Below are 21,667 nucleotides of genomic sequence, written 5' to 3'. Positions count from 1 at the left end.
TTGCTTGTTCAGGACTACAAATACTTTCCTTCACCCACCCACCCCACCATAGCAACATTTCAAAAAGGGACACCAAAATACAGAGTTGTCAGTTTTTTCAGTGGGTTTGTGTCTATGGTTTGAAAAGCAGTCTTAACTCTTAGAAATTTAGCAGGTGACGTTCTTCATACCACTTGCCTCCATGGCATCTGTTTAACTTTATGCATGTCCAGCAGCTGTTAAAGGCACAGGAGCAGGGCTAATAATAAAGGTGGCACCACTACAACAAAGGCCGCTAGTAACAGTGGCGTGTCTTTTAGCAGCCTCCATGATGACATATAAACCAAATGAGTAGTACGGATATAATCCATTCCTTTGTGCTTTCTTTTATGTTATTATTTGGCTCTTAGCATTTCCTTTAAGAGAATATTACCACAACAGCTGTTTCTAGATTAATGTAAAAGGTCTGTAGCAAATTCCACCCAGCAATCTATGCAGGAGGGGAGTATATGTTCAAAAAGGGAGGGTGGCAGTGTTCAAACACACATGCATGCTTTTCATAACTCTGCAGAACAGCAGCTGAATTGACAGGCTGAAAGACTCATCATGGAGCACATGGTACATCATGCATAGTCCAACGCATCAGCGATCAATGAATTCTGTGAAATTTGTCTTGAGACAGAAGTTGCACAGAAGTAATGCTAGCGGGGGGGGGGGGATAAAATCAAACTTTATAAAACATTCAGTATGCCCCCCATTTTGCTAACAGCATTAATTGATTCCCACTCCCACCCACCCCCAAAATACACAGAACATTGGATGCTCCATTGCCTTCTAAGTGCAGCCATTACTTCCCAGTTGTGTGCTCAATTATAAGAAATTTAGATGTGCTAACTGTATTAAGTGGTTTCAGATTATTTATACACATGCCTCTAAGACTTTTTAAAGCCTTTTGCAATCTGAAAGCAAAGTGCCAGGTGTCATTAAAGTGTATTTACTTTATGAGTTCTACTATTAAAATCTGGAGTGGTAACAGAGAAAAGGATGGATGGATGACTTACTCTAGGGTTGTTATATTTTCATCTTATTCCAGATATCCCCTTTATTTTATTTATTTTTTTAAAAAAATAGAAACGTGAGTCTTTAATCTTTAGTCTGGGTAAAGTCAACGATCCAATTAATGGGTCTGCTGTCACCTCATTTGTTTTAAGAGCAGCAGGACAACCATTAAACTGTTAGCCCACACTATTTTACCGAGTGAACAAGAATCATCAGTGTAAATGAAAATCCATTGGGCCCAAGGTCTCTTTCACACTACAGTTACAGTACTTTCAGTGGCAAGACTATTCCTATGGAATCCGGAATTCTAGTTCCATGAGGTATTTAGAATTCTCTGCCAGACAGCTCTAGCACCTCACTAAACTACAAATCTCGGGATTACAGAGGATGTAGCTGTAGCAGTTTAAGTAGTATTAAAGTGCTATAATTGTGTAATGTGAAAGTGACCTGATGAAAGATCCTGTGGGATTCTGACTCACACACTGAGTTTCAGATCATCAGGGTCTGCCTTGTATACTCCCATGTCAGAAAATATGACGCACACACATTACATTTCTTTAAACACAAAGAGCAATGTGCTTGCCTGCACGCATACTGTGTTTTGCTGGTGTGGCTGAGCTGTGTCAGCTCTGCCCAACCATTATGCAAAGTGAGATAACTGTTTCAGGCTACAGATATTCTCATTAAACAGGTAGTCAATTCTTACTTAGTTTGTTATCACCATATTTTACTTGCCAGGGATGGGGAGGGGTGCTTTTCGGCATTTCTACCTTATACCTTATTACCAGGCTTTTTGAAGGACCGTATCTCCCTGTATGAGCCCATTAGGGTTTACGATCATCAGGAGAGGCCCTCCTCTCTGTCCCACCATCTTCTCAGGTGTGTTTGGTGGGAACAAGGGAGAAGGCCTTCTTGGTGGCTGCTCCCAGACTTTGGAGCTTCTTCCCCAAAGAGGCCAGGATGGCCCCATCCTTGCTGTCTTTCCAGTGGCAAGCTAAAACATTTTTGTGCTACCAGGCCTTTACAGACAGTTGAGGTTGGGCTCTTAATGCTCTGTGGTGCTGGATTTTAAGGATTTTAAGAGTCTGTATATAGTTTTATTTTTATTGTTTTAATGCGTTTTTAGTATTCTTAACTGTTTTAAGTGCTTTTATCTTTTAAATTGCATCTAATTCTTTTAATGACTGATGTGTTTTAATATTATACTAGTTTAGGGGCTGTCCAGATCGCACCAAAGGGGTGGTCTGCAGCCGCCCCTTTACTGGCCGGATCGGGGCCACAGCCACCTCACACCGTGGACCTGATCCGGGCTCTGGAAAGCACAAAAAGGAGCTGCAAAATGCCCTCCAAGGGGCGTCATAGCCATGGCAGCGCGGCTTTATGATGCTCCTTCACTGCTGCATCATGTGGATAATGGAGGGGCATCATAATGGCACCCTAGGGGCGGGGTTAGGGTGCCTAGTGTGCGTACTCTGCACACTAATTCCGTCCACAGGCCGACACAAAGTGCCACTCTGTATACGGTCCGTATTCCCATTTAATGCCCACTTTTGTGAGTTTTAATTGTATTGTTTATTTTTTTAATTTGTAAGCTGCTTTGTGTCCCATGGGGGGGGGGAGTGGGATATAAATAATCAGCAGTAGCATCACTAATATTATTCTGCCTTATGTTCCAAAATAACTTGAATGGCGGGTGGAGGCACCATTTTTGCTATTCTGCTTCAGGCAGCAACATATCGTAGGTCAGCCCTTATAGTTATTTCACTTGCTTTGTTTCTCATTAATATATGAACAAGAGGAACACGTGTGTTCAAGAAGATGACAAGCAACTGAGGTTTTTCTTTCTTTATGTTTCTCAGCTGTCTATATGTGTGAGATGGAGCGGAAGTATCCTCAAGATTTTGAGGGTAAAAGCCAGGAGAGCTGGTGCCACCTGCCAAATTGCTTGCCTGCCTCAGTGGGAGTAACGTATGAACTCTGTGCCGGTATTGTAGACAAGCCAGAGCTGTCCTTGGAAGAAATTGCTTGCAAAGAAATTATGGAAGAGTGTGGTTATGATGTCCCTGTCACCAACCTGAAGAGAATTACTTCATACAGGTAAGAAGGTATTGAGGAAGATGATTCTGAAAGTGAATATAACCCAGTGGTGGTTGGTGGTTTCCCTGTGAATGGGCAGTGCATCCACTCTAGGTTTTAATCTGAATATAAAAGGAGCTATCCAATCTGCTGAACCATCAGTTGCCACTGATATCATGCAAATATATATTGCGGCCTACTAGATATTTTGATTAGGCCCTTTCTACATGTGCCAAATAAAACAGCCTTCCTCCATCGTCTCAGCAGGATGTCTGGATGACACGCGACTTAAACCCCAGTGCTTGTGCAAAGAGACTGGATGGCGTCTGGCCCATGGTATACTCCTCTTAATACATTCTTTTTTTAAAACTCCGTGTTTGCTCCTTAAAATTTCCATAAGTTTGAAACAACTTGATGGAACACAGTATCAAGGTATTTGTGCAGCCCTCCCCCCCCCCCTTTTTTCCCAATCCCAAAATAATAGCAAATAAAAGAGGCTTATTTAGTACATGCAATGTTCTTTTGCTAGTCAAATTTGCTGTGGTCAACCAACTATTAGGAAGAACGTCATGATGCTATAATCTGTTCAACAATGGAACCGTCTGACTCAGGGGGTACTGGACTCTATTTCATTGGATGTTTTTACAAAGAGGTTGGGTGGCCATTTATCAAGGTGCTTTTTAGCCCTGGATTTCCTGCATCAGTAGAAGGTTAAACTAGACAAACCACAGAGTTCATTCCCACTCTGTAATTCTTTGGTATCTGTTGGGTTTTGGTTCTAGTACCCCCCCATGGATACCAAATCTATGAATGCTCAAGTCCCATTAAATACAGTGGCAGAGTAAAATGGTGCCCCTTATATAAAATGGCAAAATCAAGGTTTGTTTTTTTGGAATTTATATATTTTATAAATATTTTCAAGCCATGGATGCTTGAATCCGTGGATAAAAAATTCATGGATATAGAGAGCTGACTGTATACAATAAATCTAAGCTTTGGTGGGCCACCATTACTTGGCTAGTAGACTGAGGGCCAGGACAGATGGCCTTGAAGGGATGGCTTGATCACTGGATGGGGACTGCAGCAACCACACGCCATGGCCCCGATCCCGCTTTTTGCTCAAGCCACTCCTTTTTGAGCCGGCTTTTCCGCCGCCGCTGCAGCTTTACAGCACTCCTGTGGCATGCAGTGTATAAATGCCGCACTTTCGGAGTGCCACAAAGCTGCCTGCCATGTGGGAGGCGTCACGGCGGCTTCCTACCAGCATGGAGGTCTGTGTCACCTAAACAACACGCCCCCAAGGTGCCAAGAACCGCTGCAAAGGGGCCTTCTGTTTTGCCCCTTAGTTGTTCATACTTGTGTTAGACAACCTTACTTTGATGATCCATGAGTTAAAGAGAGTGAGAAACCTACAAGAACTGGTTGAAAGGGGGGGGGGTCTTTGTCTTCAAACTACCTAATCTCAGTACCTTCTGAACAGTAAAAGAGTTTTAAGATATGTATAAACTGGGAAAAGAGACAATTGTTATTACTGAAATAGTTGTATAGCAGAATCAAAATCTTTTAGTTTAGAGAAAATGCTTTTAAAGACAAATAATTTTCCATGCTGTTTTAGGAGATTCTAGCAAGCACTGGAATTTCTTCATGCACCCAACAACAGTATCATCCGTCCTTCAAAAAATAATGTACTTTGTCAAGGTGATGTACAGAAGCTATGGCAGCAAACAACATATTGAATTTGTGAGGGATACTATATTGTATCAGACTAGTTGCCAGCTGCCTTGGTTCCCATCCCAGAAGAAAGGCATGGTAGAAATTCAATAAATGAATACATACTCTGTGTAGGCCAATACTATTTACTTGTGGTTTTCAAAGGGCTTAGGGCTTTCTTAGCCCTGCTGTCTGAGTTAAACAAAAACAAAGCTAGACATCTCTGGGATTGAACCTGAGACCTGCCTTGGTTCTCTGTAGTCAGTCAACAACCACCATAAGCTGAATTTGGTCAACGATCCTTATAAAATATAAAACAAACCGAGAGCTGAGGAAAGCTGAGTGCTGAGGAAAGTAATAAATGTTTTATCACAGCCTCAACAGTAGCCAAATGGAGAATTCTTTACCTGATGCAGTTATGTAACTGATATAAGTTCTACTTCCTGGGTAGGTGTGGTTTAGAGGGTGGTGTTACACAAAAAGACAGTGCTTCTTTCTACAGTGAGCTTGCACAGAAGCCTAACAAGACTTTGGACCATTAATTGTCAAATCTTGTCCCTTTCATTTAAAAAAAAAAGCTGTACAAAATCACTCTGTCCAGAAAGAAGATGTTCTGCATGGGAAGGCTGGAGAGACATCTCATCTCTCTTGATTAAGTTTCCCCATCCCAACCTGACTTTTCTCTGCAGCATTTAAACCCAGTTAACCATGCTGTAATCAAAGCTTGGGATAATACATTTAAAAGGGTGGTGGTGGTGGTTCTTATTTATTTATATTCTGGGTTTTTGCCATAACTGCGATTTAAAATGTCCAAGTTTCTAAAAAATTCACCATATATACTCGACTATAAGTCGACCCCATGTATAAGTCAATGGCAGGTTATGGGGGCTAAAATTATGGATTTTGATATGACCCATGTGTAAGTCTAGGGTAAAATTTAGGGGCATGTGACAAAGGATCTATAGGATGAAGCAAAGGAAAATGATGCCAAAGAACTTAACAGAATTCCAGCAGACATAACTTTTGGGATCAAGCTAAAGGCAGGATAGATGAGAGAGCAGAGGAGTGTCAATGCTTTCAGGACAGATTACATTTTTGCCTTTCATGAAGGGATGGTTCCCTTTTTATAAGAGTTAAAGTACAGTACTTACATTGATCTGTGGATAAGTCAATTCAAGTTTTTTAGGTCAATTCTTTGACTAAAATTTCTAGTCTTATACATGAGTATATACTGTAAACAAATACAGATTTTTAAGAAGCACGTTGTTGTTGTTTTTGTTGTGTGACATTCCCAACTTATGGCGACCCTAATGTGAACTTATCATGGGGTTTTCCTGGAAAAGATTTGTTCACAGAAGGTTTGCCATTGCCTTCCAGAGACGTAAACAGAAACATACAAAAATTGTGCATATAAATACAGTGGACCCTTGTTATACGCTGGGGTTTGGTTCCAAGATCCCCCATGTATAACAAAATCCGTGTAAGCTCAAGTCCCATTAAATATAATGACATAGCAAAATGGTGTCCCTTATAAAAAATGGAAAATCAAGGTTTGATATTTGAAATTTATACTATTTTGAACATTTTCAAACTGTGTATGCTTGAATCTATGTATAAAAAATCAGTGTATAAGAAGGGCTGACTGTAGCAATCTTGAAAAAAATATGAGCATATGGGGTTTTTTTTAAAATATTTATTTATTTATTTAAATTATATCCCACCTTTATCTAAAGACAGGATTCAAGACGACGTTCAGTACAGTAGGCCACATTGACTGGGTTTAGGGGCACAGGACCACTTGTGAAAGTGAAAAAAATGCAAATTAAAAATACTACTTTTTACCTCTCTAGGAATCTCTTGGTTCTCCAATGCAACTCTATGGCCAACATCTGCCACAAGTTGACCATAGAATCATACTGGAGAACCTACAATAGCCCAGAGAAGTGTTTTCTCTAGTAATATCTAGATCCTCCAGCACAATTCTATGGTCAGTTTCTCTGGAGGACCTAGGGATTCCTAGAGAGAACATATCAATCAAATCTGCAAATAATCAAAACCGCAAAAGTCGAAGTCGCAGATGTGGAAGGCCAACAGTATTTTTAAAAGATCAAACTAAAACATTAATTTAGCAAATTTGAAAAGGATTAACAATATTATTTTTTTTAAAAAAATGATTAAAAACATTTTAAAAATGTATTTAAAACACTTTCCAGTAAAGATGAAAAAATACAACACATCACTTTACACACACAGTATGACTCTGTATTTAAAATTCAAAGGTCTGCCTAAATAAAAATGTCTTCAGCTACTGGCGGAAAGAAAGCAAGGAGGCAGCCACCCAGGCCCTCTTGTGGAAGGGAGTTCCGTAGTCTGGGAGCAGCCACAGAAAAGGCTCTTTCCTTCACCAACCAGGCCTGCAAAAATAGTGAGAATGAGAGAAAACGCTCCCCTGCATATCTTAAAGCCCACACTCGCTTGTGTAAGATACTCTGGACCCATCTAGGGCTTTAAAGGCCAACGCCATTGCTTTGAATTTTGTGCAAAATTGTTGTTTTCTGTGCAATATTTGGTTATGCAAGATTGCTGGATTTTACACAGAAAAAAAGCCCTCACATTTGGCTGCCTGGAAACAGTCTTTTTTTATTTATCTTTTGTTGGCGAAATACCACAGTTCTCACACAAAAAACAGGCCATATGTGTTTGTGCATATAATAATTTCCTGAAGCACTTCAGGATGAGCAAATATCAGACAAAAACTGTGTAGAAATATTTGTTTTCTCCCCATCGAGGAGAAAACAGTGGAAATTACTTGTCCTCACTTGAGAGAATAAATAGTCAAATATTAACATCCTTATCCTGCACTATGCAAACATGTGGCTGAATTGCCAATCCCTTACAGAACGGATTGGAAGAAGGTGCCAGATTGCCTGAGCAATTTTTGACTTGTGGCGATCCGAATGAGAACCTATCATATGGTTTTCTTGGCAGGTTTCTTCAGAGGTTGTTTCCCATTGCCATACTCTGAGGCTGAGAGAGTGTGGTTTGCCCAAGGTCACCCAGTAGGTTTTTAAGCTCAAGTGGGGAATCAAACCTTGATCTCCAGAGCCATAGTCCAACACTCAAACATTTTTATAGGGTAGTATAAAAAAGATATTGTGTTCCTTTGGGGATCCATTTTGTTATACTAGCATTATGGGATTTATTTTATTTTATTTATATGCCACCTTCTCCCCAGATTGGGACCCAAGGTGGCTTACAGAAGGAAATCAATTAAGTGCTTTCAATTTTCAAAACAAAATTAAAAACAATTAAAACAGATTGCTGTACAAAGGATTTGGTTTTTGGATTTTAAAATTGAAATAGAATCAGATCTGAAAGGAGAAGCCATGTATGTGTGTGTTATGTCTAGTATTTGGAATAAGGAAATGTCAAGAATTAAATAATCTAAAATGAAAATGTGCTCCTAGCCTTCTGTCTCCCCAGATTGTAGCCTTGTGAAAAAAAGCATCTGTTCTTAGAATTAGAAATACACGTTGAAATGTATGAAGAGGTAGCAACTTGAAAAGAATGAAAACTTTATTTGCTTTTCCTCTTGACAACTCTATTGAAGTGGACACTGACATGTACTTCTTTCTTTTTCTTTTTTCTTTTTTTTAAAGAAAAGGAAAGAAAAAGAAAGCTCAGAATTAAATCCAAACTCACAGCTGTCAATCCTGGCAAATGTCACTTCCTGCTGGATTAATGAGCTTTGGCTAAAGGGAGGGGGATGGAAGAGAGGGGATGTTTCTTCCTACTCCCTGGAGCCAGATTAGAGGAATGGGTTTGCTAGATGAAAAGGTGCTTTCTTCAGCACGAAAGAAAGGTTGGAGTCTTTGGTGCACTTATTTGGCAATAAACCTCACTGCGCTCAACAAGACTCACTCCTGGGCAAACACAGGATCAGGCCAGATGTTATCCCTAGCATGTTGATCATCTTTTTGTCAATGTGCCATTCAATGTGCTGAAGGAACACATGGGGCTATTTTAATTATACACTTAACTGTCCCAATCAGGTCTCTCCAGGGTCATTCACAAGTCATGTTTTTTTAGTGTGGTAATTCTGGGTTTGTTATTCACACTGTGAAACCACATCGATCCATATCTCTGCGAGTTTGGTTGTTCACACGTGCAAGCATTTGAATAAAGATGGATATCCCAGGTCTATTCAGGTCTATTGGCATTGGTTATGCACACTATCAATGATGAAGATTTAAAGAAAAAACTCAGGGAAAACCCCAATATTGATTATCCTGGATTAAGTGGGGGGGTTGGCAGCCTCCTCCCAAATAAAATTTAATCAGGTGCAACCCAGATTCATCCTGAATTATTTTCACAGTGTGAATAACCCCTGTGGTAACAAAAAAAAAAGAGGAAAGGCCATTGCACTGTTTTTGTTTTAAGGCCAGACTTGGCATTGGGATGAAACTAGAATTTCAAAGAGCCCTAGACTTTGTAGCCTGACTATCGGTTGGAACCATCCCACGTGCAGCATCTCCTACAGCTGAACCCACAAGAGTTGACACTTGGAGACTGGGCTTGTTGCAGTAACCAAAGGTGTGCAATAATAGTCTCATGTCACTTGGGGCAAAAATATCTCTTCACAGGAAGAATAGAGTGCTGCAAGAAAACTGCTCACAATTGCACAGCAAAGGACAAGATGATGAGTCCATCTACCCCAATATTGTCCCCTTCAACAAGCAGCGTATGTCCAGACCTCCAGGTTTTCCCCACTTTTGAACTTAGTTGCCTCAACATACATATGTTATCTGTTGTTGTGTGCCTTTAAGTAGTTTCCGCCTTATAATGACCCTAAGGTGAATCTATCATGAGGGTTTTCTGGCACGTTACTTCAGAAGGGGGTTGCCATTGCCTTCCTCTGAGGCTAAGAGAGTATGACTTGCCAAAGACCACCCAGTGGGTTCATTTTTCCCACCAGTGTGATCACACTTGTGAATTTTGCACAGAAAGCCTTGAACTATAACTAGCCTTCAAAAACTGCATGTTTTTCAAATATTTTCTCACAGTAGGAAAAAAAATGCTGAAATTACTGCTTGCTACCTTTGAAAAGTTACTTAGTGAAAAGTTACATCCCTACCCTACAGGGGCCACTGCACAGATACAGAGACAATGTGTTTTTAGCACAACAATGCAAATCATCTCACTCATGCATTCCAGGTTTGTTAATGATAATAATAATAATAATAATAATAATAATAATAATAATAATAGATTTATTTCTAGCCCGCCCAATCACGAAGAATCCGGGCAGGTTACAACAATAAAATACAACAAATTACAATAGAGTTAAAAAATCAAACCCTAGACCTACCTCCACCCCCCATTCCCAGTACTAAAACAGAATTAAACAGTAATAATATTAAAACATTAAAAACATTAAAAACATTGAACAACCAAAAAATAGGCAGAAACATTGGCGGGGGGAAATAGACAGATGAGGGGACAAATATCTCTATATCTGGGGAGGGTAACTAGGTTGGAAAGGCCTGCCAGAAGAGATCCGTCTTGAGTGCTTTCTTAAAAGCTACCAGAGTGGAAATGGGACGGATCTCCTCCGGCAGGTTGTTCCATAGTTTAGGAGCAGTAGTAGAAAAGGCCCTCTGGGAGACAGATGTTAGCCTAGTTTTTTTTGGTTGTAGTAGATTTCTTTCAGAGGACCTTAGTGTGCGGGACGGACAATAGGGAAGAAGGCGTTCCCTCAAGTACTCTGGGCCCAAGCCATGTAGGGCTTTAAAGGTAATCACCAACACCTTGTACTTGTTATTCACACTATGGAACTGCATTGATGCACATCTCTGCAAGTTCAGTTGCTCACACATGCAAGCATTTGCATAAAGATGGAGTCGACAATGAAAATGCATTCAGAGCATGTTAAAGGCATTCAGCATTTTATTCTGGGTTTATTTGGGTCTATTCGCATTGGTTATTCAAAGTACTAACAATCTGGATCTTTTTTAAAAACTCAGAGGACAACCTGATACTGATTATCCTGGATTAAGTGGAGAGTTTTACATGTGAATAACCCCATAGAAACAAAGGAAAGTAGAGGAGGAGAAAGACTTTTTTTGTCCCATTGCGTTTTAGAATTTTTATTGGGGGGAAAAAAGCTTTGAGGTTGAAAGTAAAATGTTGCAGCCAAAAAATAGTTCATGACAACAGAAACATTGTTTGAATATCATCATCATCATCATTTAAAGAGAACTACAGCCTGACACATTTTTCCCATGTGGGACAAATGTGGACACATGTGGCATTCAGAATATGGTCGAAAGTGTTGAAAGATTTTTGCATTCTCTTTCTCCCTCCTTAGATAGATATGGATTTCCTGAATGCCAACTCTCCTCTCTCTCTCTCTCTCTCTCTCATTCAAACTAACCCTAGATCACTCCCCATTTGAGACTAACAGACATTCTTTCTAAAGATTTTCTCCTGAATTGTGGGAGATAAGCCTTGGTATCTGTGTTCAATGGTTAGTGCTAGAATTACAAACCACGGAAGCAGCTCCTTTTTGCGATGCAATTGCGCTGCCGCAAACCACCAGAGACAGCACAATATCATCTCAGCTGCGCAGCATTGTTTGGACGCTGCGCTGCTGCGACGTCAGCTATGGGCGCCGTGTGGGTGGTGCTGCACAGCTACGACGTCCTTGTCATATGCTAGGGTTGTGGGGCGTGTGCACACACCACCCCGAGGCAACCCAAGCACGTCACCATGACACCGCAAAGGGCCGGTATGTACCGGGCCATAGTTAGACAAAGGCACACTTCTGCTACTGTGCTGATTTTAAAGCTAGAACTTAACAGGCTTGGCTTTGATATTTTTGATATGTCAATATTTTGTTTCCTTAATAAAAGCTGAAGCTTTAGGAAACTTAAACTACCCTACATAAATTCCAAAAGTTATTAATGAGGAAGAAGGCAAGCAAGAGTTTACTTTCCCCGGAGTCGAAACGAAGGGTAAGATTTTGCCCTCATGCTTCCTCTCCCCATGTTAAGTGAGGACAAAGCACTTTTGCATTTTGAATTCAGTTTACAGCAGTTGGAGTAAGAAGAGGGAAAAGAGGGGGGAGGGAAGAGAATCTGGGACAATTGAAAAGCTGATGAGAAGGTGGAATGGCCAAGAATTAATCATGACTATCCCTGCCATATTAGACCTGCAGAGGGGACGGCATGCTTGATGCTCATAAGAGTGGACACATTATATCCCATAACAGGGTCTCACTTCATATTTAATTTTGGAAATAGGGTGGCTTTGATGTTTGCCAATATACAGCGCTAATATTGCATAATGTACTCGACATGGTAATCTGCACAAATACCATTTAACCTCACTGCATGGTTGTTAATGGCTAGAGTACAATGAAATGCTTTATAATTAGCAAGATCACCTGCCAGTACACCTGTCTGCAGATACTATAATATGAGATAATTTTGTGTCAATTGCTCCATGTGTGTCTGCGCGTGTGTGTTTTTCAGCACCTGCTACTTACAGCCTTAGAACTGTGTAAAGGTCCAAAGAAATTACCTTAATTGCTGTTCATCAGCTCCCCCATTATGCGTGTACATGGATTTGGCATGCAGTACAAAGAATGGCATGATTCTGGATTTGCTCATAAACATAGTATCAGTCTCTCTCTCTCTCTCTCTCTCTCTCTCTCTCTCTCTTTCTTTTCTTCCCTCTCTCCCTTGAAGTAATCTACTTAGATATAAAATAAACAAGATATTCTTTCAGCTAAATTCTGTTTTATTAAAGAATAGGTTTCATACTTTCACTGGAGCTTTATACTTATAAAGTATGGGAAGAAGAATGAATATCTCTTTTTCAACATGAATGCCAAAACACGCAGTAAAATTGTAGGTAAACTATAAGAGGAATATAGCAAAATGTAGTAACTGGGGAGACTGTATGTATGTATTCCTGTATGCATATATCGATTTACAACACTGACAAATTGTGACAGATTAATTTGCAGCATTTTGAACTGAATACTTCAAGGCTAGTTCCTTTTAAGAACATTACTGCTGTTGTTATTTTTAATTTATATACAGCAACCCCTCCATTTTTGCGGGGGTCCATTCCAGACCCCCTGCGTGCAAAAACAGAAAATTTCCAGAATTCAAGATCCATTGGCTTGAATGGTGGTATGTGCATGCCCTGTTTTGTCTCCCTACATTTGCCGCCCACAGACGAACAAGGGACATGGATTCAAAGTCTGCAGAAACAGGGGTAACAGTACCTCCCTTTCTTTAATACTGGGACTCAAGTTGGCTTACAAATTATTACAACCAGTATGAATTATGAACAATTCAAAAACTATTTTAAAAATCAGTAAAATAGCGCATCATGTTATTAAAAGCCATCACAGTCAATGTCTAAAATTCTGAAAGAATTGAAAAGGTTTTACTTGCTAGTAGAAGAGTAAAATAAAAACTAATTAGAGCCCTGCTAGACAAAACTTAAGATCTGTCTTATTCAGCCTCCTGCTTCTCACAGAAGCCACCTAGATGCTTCTAGGAAACTCATCATCAGAGGACAAAGACAAGAGGCCTGACTTGTTGTTGGTTCCCAACTGGAATATAAATCTTCACTATTTTTCTTCTGGAAAGAAGCAACAAGTATAATCTGGTTCTCAAACCTATCTGCAATTCCAGACTTACTCTGTGCAAAATTCACAGTTTTTGCACGAAAAATGGCATTTATTTATTGTATTTTCTGTGCAGAAGAAGTTGTTTCCTGAGCAGAAGATGCTGTTTTCTATGCAAATCAACCATGTGCAAACTTTGTGCAAAATAAATCTCCAGTTATTGCTGTTTCTTGCACACACAAAATGCTGTTTCTGTACAAAATAAGTGTGAATTTTTTGCAGAACAAATCACAAACTGCAAAAATTGTTTTTCAGGATTTTTCTTGTCAGGTTTTCTCAACACTCAAAAAACAAGTTTTTCAACCATTTACAAATATTTTTGAATATTCTTTCCACCCCTACATAACAACAAATGTTATTCAGTGACATAGTATTGCAGTGATGTAGACTTAGACTCAAGTTGGTCTGAAGTCGCTTCAATGACTCAACTTACAATCAACTCTGCAAAAAATGGCACACTGACTCTACTTGACTCACGACTTCTAAATTTTGCAACCAACTTGCTGGCCTAACTTCATCCAGAAACAGCAAACACATTAGGTGATAGCCTTGAGGTGGGGATTGAGGCCTACTCAGCAGCCAACCTACTCAGCAGCTGCACATTGGAGGAAACTTCTAAAGCTTTTGAAAACTTTGGAAGGATCCTTCTGCCTCAAGCCCATTGCCTTTGCATTTGCAGTTATCCTCCAATACTTTTTTTTAATTTTTAACTTGGTACACATCATCTTGATTTTCTAGTTATTGAAACTCCAGCCCCTCACACACACCACCACCTCTTTTTTTTTTGGGGGGGGGGGGGGGCGGGGTTAAAGTTGGATCCCAGACATGAGACTCAGCTTGAGACATGAGAGTATCTTGCAAGGACCTCAGACTCAACATGACACTTGAAGGTAGAGACTTGAGATTTGACTTGAGTCCTGGAGTAAAAAACTTGAATACACCACTGCCGTACTGTTATGGATAAATAAATCTATCTGTTTTCAGGCTGTGACATGTTTGCATTTAGTTGTGAAAGCATTCCATACAATCTGTGCTTCTGTCAATAACATGAGAAAGTCTATCACTGAGATTGCAGTCAATCTGGTTTGTGGACACACCAGGTGTGCCAATATCTGATGGCACATTTCATAGAATCATAGAGTTGGAAGAGACCACAAGGGCCATCCAGTCCAACTCCATTCTGCCATGCAGGAACTCTCAATCAAAGCATCCCCGACAAATGGTCATCCAGCCTCTGCTTAAAGACCTCCAAGGAAGGAGACTCCACTACACTCCGAGAAAGAGTGTTCCACAGTCGAACAGCCCTTACTGTCAGGAAGTTCCTCCTAATGTTGAGGTGGAATCTCTTTTCCTGTAGCTTGCATCCATTGTTCCTGGTCCTACTCTCTGGAGCAGCAGAAAACAAGCTTGCTCCCTCCTCGATATGACATCCCTTCAAGTATTTAAACAGGGATATCATATCACCTCTTAACCTTCTCTTCTCCAGTCTAAACAGTCCCAGCTCCCTCAGTCATTCCTCATAGGACATGGTTTCCAGACCCTTCACCATTTTAGTCGCCCTCCTTTGGACGCGCTCCAGTTTCTCAATGTCCTTTTTGAATTGTGGTGCCCAGAACTGGACACAATATTCCAGGTGGGGCCTGACCAAAGCAGAATACAGTTGCACTATTACTTCCCTTGATCTAGACACTATACTTCTATTGATGCAACCTAAAATTGCATTGGCCTTTTTAGCTGCCTCATTGCACTGTTGACTCATGTTCAACTTGTGGTCTATTGGACTCCTAGATCTCTTTCACACATAGGCGGGTTACACACCGCCATTAAAGTACGCGTAGAGCGCGTACTAGGGTTAGGGAGGTGCGGTGCTTCTGCACCTCCCTAACCCTAATATGCGCTCTGTGCGTAAATAATGACGGCAGCCGTTCCAGACGGCCGCTGCCATGAGGATGTCATGGCCGCGCCAACTCTATACGGGGCGGCGCGGACGTGACGTCCTCGCTCTGCGCCAGGGCACCTAGTGCGCCCTTTGCGCGGACCAGGAAGGAGCTCCGTTTCGGAGCTCCTTCCTGGTTTGCGGCACCACTTTGCGTCGCTGGGCGCAGCCTTCAGACGGCTGCGCCCAGCAAAGCAAGGGAGAAAGGGGCCAAGCGGCCCCTTTCTCCTTCTCCCCGCCACCGCGGGGTGTCCTTGGGGCTTGAAGCCCCAAGGACACCCCTTTTCAGGCTGCAGGGAAGCGGCATTTTGCCGCTTCCCCGCAGCCTGAAAAGCGGCGGATTGGGTCCTCAGCGGCTGCCGTTCTGGCAGCTGAGGCCCCAATACACCGGGGAAAGGGGCAGGTACAGCCTGCCCCAAATGGGCGGTCTGTAACCCGCCATAGTTTCCTTTCAGGTGAGAATCATGTGACCATCCAGATATTGTTGGACTGCAACCCCCTGCACACCTAGTCTATGTATCCAATAGTGAAAAAGGCTTTGGGTTACAGCCCAGCAACACGGTTCCCGCTCTGATCTACAGCAGCTGATGTTCCAGAAATTTACTTGAAATAATGTTATGTCTTGTCAGGGATATTTAAGATTTTAGATCATGATTGATGTTATATCATTTATGCAGGTTTGTGTGGAACTATTCTAGAAATCCAGAAATTAAGCTTATTTTGTATTATCTAGCTTTGTGTTGATTTTATTTATGCTATCTGCTGTCCTTTGTTAGTTTGATTAGGATATGTAATAAGCAAACCTACATCTAAATTCTATCTATGTTTGTTTCCTTTCTATCCTTAAAGATCTGGAGTTGGTGTGACAGGATCAAAGCAGACATTATTTTATGCTGAAGTAACTGATGAGATGAAAGCCAGTGCAGGTGGTGGTCAGCCGGAAGAAGGCGAGCTGATTGAAGTTATAGAAATACCTCTTCAGGACTCCATGAATTTTGCATTTGACGAAACATTCCCTAAAACAATGGGCGTCATCTTCAGCTTCATGTGGTTCCAGACCAACATTGCGCCAAAATTGCTACAGAAATAAAACAAGCACAGAATTGCATTGGGAGCATGGGAAATAAAATTAAAAATAGGGGGTGGGGGGAAATAACCAAACCATTTCTAACATACCTGATTGATGTAGGTGAGAAGCCTCCTTCAGGAGAGATTCACAAGGACTGCAGCTATACTGCAGAAATAATCCAGTTTGACAACACTTAAGTGTCATGATTCAGTTATATAGAATTCTGGGAATTGTAGTTTGTTGTGGCACCAAAGCTTTCTGTCAGAGAAGATTAAATATCTCAAAAAACTACAAATTCTAGAATTTCATAGCATTGAGCCAAAGCAGTTAAAGCAGTGTCAAACTGCATTAATTCTGCAGTGGTGATGCAGCCAAAGGCAAGATAGGAGATGAGGAACCTGAATTTTGGGGGGAGTGATTCAGATGGATTGAAGTTTTTTGCCAATCATTTATGGCTAATGGCATGATCTTCACACGCATGCATATTTCATTGGCAATGAGTTTTGACAGCTCTTATTTTGTTGTTGATTAGTGGAGCCATCCAGCTTCATGCTGGTTAGAATAGGCCTTAGTTTGATATACCAATCTGTTTAAAGTTGTACAGCTGACAGCTGGACACATTTCTGCTCTATCTGAGTGAAACCATGTCCACTGAGACTCCTCAGCATGCCCACTTACATGGTGCACCTCTCCAGAAAAAGGTCTTCCCACTCCATGCCTCTGAGGGGAACTGGCCCACAGGGTAAGCGCATGGGTGGAAATCCTCAGCCTACTCTCCCCAGATTTTAAATTGTATTGCATTATATTGACTGCATAACTATGTGGTGGTCTGAGAAGTCTGCTACATATTGGCTGAAAGTGGCACTTCAATGGACTATTTCAATGAATTAAAATTAATGTGTATTTTAAACCAACTAATTTCCATGTACACACCCTGTACCCACCCCTTTTTTAAGGATGCAAAGTTTCAGGTGTCTAGTTTTTCATGGTCTTTTGCCCCTATGGCTTTGGCAGATATAGAGATTCGATTATTACAGATATTAATATGAAAGTAACACTGGACAAAATAGAAGCTGCTAGAGCTGAGAATGCAAAATTTGGTTGTCTGATCTTGTTGATAGGGTGGCACATACCTGCCATCTTCAATGTTAGGAGAACAGGTCCTCTTACAGACTGAAAATTGGTTGAAGGACGGTAAACAGCGCAAGTATAAATGTGAACTTTTTTTTCAGTGGAAGGATGTGAGCAGTGGAGCCTCAAAGATCTGTACTGGGACCAGTGCCTAGTGTGGCTAATAAATACAGTTATTGTGTGTGTGTGTGTGTGTTTAAATCTTTCTTTCACACTAGAATCTGAATGGTAGAAAATTCAAAACCATCTTCACGTAACACATAGTTAAATGTGAATTCACTGCCACAGGTTGTAAGTAAAATCATAGAGTTGGACGAGACCTCAAAGACCATCCAGTCCAACTCCTTGCCCTGTAGGAACACGCAGTCAAAGCATTCTCAATAGATGGTGATCCAGATTTTGTTTAAAGCCCTCCAAAGAAGGAGCCTCCACCACACTTCAAGGCAACATATTCCATTGTCGAACGATTCTTAACATCAGGAAGTTCTCCCTAATGTTTAGGGGGAATCTGTTTTTCGTGTAGTTGTGCTTGGACGGCGTTTAAGGGCCTTGGATAAATTCATGGTGGTTTTGGTCATTGTGGCAAAACAGGGTGGTCATGTATCACTTCCAGGATCAGGGGCATTGTGCCTTGTACATCAATTGCTGAGGGACATATGGTATAGGGTTCAGTTGTGCTCCCCTCTCTCCTATGACTGGGCCAGGTTGGTGACACTCCAGATGTTATTTAACTGCAACTCCCTTTGTCAACATGTCTAATAGTGAAGAATGCTGAGAGTTGCAGTCCAAGAACATTTGGGCCATAAATTCCCCACCCCTCTCCTAAGCATCTGACTGACCACTATGTGAACCGAATTTTAGCTTCTTCTTCGTGGTCTCTGCGAATCACACAAATGGGTTATTTCTGCGCATGCGCAGCAAACTCGGAAACTTCTAGAATCTCTGGGCAGAAAGTCATGTAACTTTCTGCAGCCTCTTTGCAACTTTTTGGCGGTAGCCCCGCCCATCCAGTATATAAAGCCCCTGGTGGCCCGCTCCTCTTCAGTTCCTTCATTCCGCCGCGTAAGCAGCTCGAGGAACTTCACTCTGTTAGCATTAGAATCTCTGACCATTCGGACATTGACCACTAGACCAGATTTGACCATTCTTTGGAACACGAATTGGACTTGTTTCTCTTCTCTCGTTTTGACCGTGGACCGAATTGACCACTCTCTGGACTCCGTTCACCACCCGGTAACAGCTTTCCAACCGCTATGGCTTCATTTAAGCAATGTATTAATTGCGGGGCCAAATTTCCCATGTCGGATGGCCACGACAAGTGTGTCCTGTGCCTGGGAGAGGGCCTTATCCCTGGGACTTGCAAACACTGCAAGGCCATGACTGCTCAGGCGTTAAAGAATAGAGACCAAAAACTTAAAGCGTCTCTGTATGACAAAGTTTTTCGGCCTGCAGCATCCGAAACTCAACCTATGACTTCGGACGCCCCAAAAGCAAAGGCTGACAAAGCTTCTAAAAGGGCTCATGCGGACAAGCAAAAGCCCCCAAAGGCTCCGAGGGAAGGATGAGAGTCCAGGACAGCCAGATCGGCGTCCCCACCGCCGAAGACTAGGCGTAGAGGCCCTCCGAGCACGGTGTCGGTCCCTCCACCAGACTCACGTCCCGCGGCCACGCCCGTCCCGGAGTTCTCCTCTGGTTCAGCTCTTCCACCACTGGAACCGAGGGTCCTGATCTCTTCCCATCTCTCGGTCCAAGATCCTGACTTAGAAATAGTCAATTTGGGTAACTCGTCGGAGTCCGAAGGTGAAATTCCGGACTCAGATGCACCACTTTCACCGCAGAGGCAGAGACAGCCCTCTCGATCACCATCCCGCTCTAGACGGGATAGAGCCTCGCCATCCCGTACCACACGGGATAGAACCTCACCATCCCGTACCATACGGGACAAGACCTTACCCCCTATAAGAGATAGAGCTACACTGGGAACGGAGGCCGACGAAGCCCTGGACAGGAACCGCCGCGACTGTTCCCCAGTATATGACCAGCCGGATAGGGCCCTTTTTGACATTTATCCTGACCTGATATTTGACTACCACACGGGTCAATACTTGTTGCCGGTGGACGCAGACCATCTCCGCCGTAAAGTCCCAGGCCCTACGAGAGTGAGGCCACACTCGCCTCAACGCGACCTGGCCGGATGTCGCTCTCCAACCAGAGATCAGTCTCCACCAAGCCAAAGGGACAGTAGATCTCCGTCCATTTCTCGCTCTCGCTCTATCTCTCCGTCGGTACAGCTAGATATGGAGCAATCTACGGCTTTTGGCGAGCCAGACGCCCCATCTCCGACAGACGATGTCCGTTCTTTTTCGGATAAAGTCATCAGAATGGCCGATGCCCTCAAGCTTGAGGTGTCTCATCCCGAGGATGACGCACTCGGCCCAGTAGAACGTCGTATTCATGGCTGTGCTCCTGCTCCTCCATCCCTGGCCTTCTTGCCTTCTTTGGAGAAAATTGCCAAGAGGTCGTGGGATACACCGGCATCCATAGCCTCTACGTCCAGAAAAATAGAGAACCTATACAGGGTCACCCCATCGGGACCGACTTGGTTGTTTAATCATCCTAAACCCAACTCAGCCATTGTAGAGGGTTCTCAAACTTCCTTTGCCGCACGCCCCTCCTCGTCACCTATGGACAAGGAGAGTAAGAAAATCGACGGCTTAGCAAAGAAGTTTTATGCCTCTGCTGCACTGGACATAAAAATTGCTAATTATGCAGCATGCATGGGGGCTTATGTTCAGCTCCTTATGGAGAAGATGGACCCTGTCATCTGTGAGCTCCCAGAGGAGAAGAAAAGGATCATGACGGCCATCCGTAACGAAGTGCACTCGGTAGGAGGCCAGCAGATCATCTCGGCGAGACATTCCACCGACTGCTCCTCTAAGATCCTCTCGGGCTCCGTGGCCCTTCGACGCTATGCTTGGCTACGTTCATCTGATTTGACCCCACAGGCCAAAGCAGCGATTGAGGATATGCCGTTTGATAATTCTGGTCTCTTTAATAAAGAGACCAATGAAAAGCTGAGCTTCAGGTACAGAATGAAGACAGCAGCCAAGAAACACGGCATGTCTGCATCCAGCTCTAGACCCCAAAGGCAACGTTACAGTGGTCAGCGTAGCTGGTTTCATCATGGACAACAACGGTTTCACCAGCCTGAACGACAGTTCCAGCCCCAGGATTCTGGTCATCAGGGTGGACGTCCTCGTTCCCCATCCCACCAGGATCGTCGCCAACAGCCACAAAACCGCTATCAGCACAGCTACAAAAAGAAAGACACCAGAGGCAAGAAATGATTCTGAAGCCCTCCTGCGCACTTCGTCACCTCCCCAACCAATAACCTACGGCCCTTCTTTAACACCTGGGCATCCATTACTACAGACTCTTGGGCTCTCAACATAGTTCGAAGGGGTTATGCCCTAGAGTTTTCTGAGCTCCCCACCACCGGAGCCATCATTACCACCGTCCCCTCGGACACCCTTCTCGACGAAGTGCGCTCTCTCTTGGACAAGGGCGCTATCGAGCCCGTACACCCTTCTCAGGCTCAATACTGCTTCTTCTCTAAGTACTTTATTGTCCCCAAAAAGCCTGAGGGCCTTAGGCCTATTTTGGACTTGCGAGCATTAAACTCTTTCATAATTTACAAACGTTTCAGGATGATAACTCTTGCTTCTATTCTGCCACTATTGCAGAAAGACTCCTGGTTCACCACACTCGACCTGAAGGACGCCTATTTTCATGTCGCGATAAGAGACGATCATCGCAGATTCCTGGCCTTCACCGTCGTACCAAATTTCTTTCGGTACAAGGTCCTTCCGTTCGGTTTGTCTTCAGCACCGAGGGTCTTCACGAAATGTATGGCCCCCGTCGTCGCTTATCTTCGCCAGCAGGGCATTGTAGTCTTCCCTTACCTGGACGACTGGCTATTCACCGCGCCGTCGAGAGGGTCTCTCCA

The 21,667-nt window shown here is 42.7% G+C and overlaps 1 protein-coding gene across 2 annotated transcripts in view; it reads left to right on the top strand.

Moving 5' to 3' along the window:
• Positions 1-17,836, top strand: part of NUDT14 (nudix hydrolase 14) — a 79,511-nt gene extending 61,675 nt beyond the window's left edge. For both annotated transcript variants that reach the window (XM_089522710.1, XM_089522711.1), the window contains exons 4-5: positions 2,898-3,135; positions 16,311-17,836. In XM_089522710.1, coding sequence (XP_089378836.1) covers positions 2,898-3,135; positions 16,311-16,551 — 479 coding nt within the window. In that variant the 3' untranslated portion in view covers positions 16,552-17,836. The remainder of the gene's footprint in view (positions 1-2,897; positions 3,136-16,310) is intronic.
• Positions 17,837-21,667: the final 3,831 nt, after the last annotated feature.

The sequence above is a fragment of the Sceloporus occidentalis genome, unplaced genomic scaffold (genome assembly GCF_023333645.1).
Source record: "Sceloporus occidentalis isolate IW3139 unplaced genomic scaffold, rSceOcc1.0.p SCAF_4, whole genome shotgun sequence".
In the NCBI taxonomy this organism is placed as follows: domain Eukaryota; kingdom Metazoa; phylum Chordata; class Lepidosauria; order Squamata; family Phrynosomatidae; genus Sceloporus; species Sceloporus occidentalis.
The sequence above is the reverse complement of the archived record's forward strand: the minus strand, read 5'-3'. Positions and strand labels throughout refer to the sequence as shown.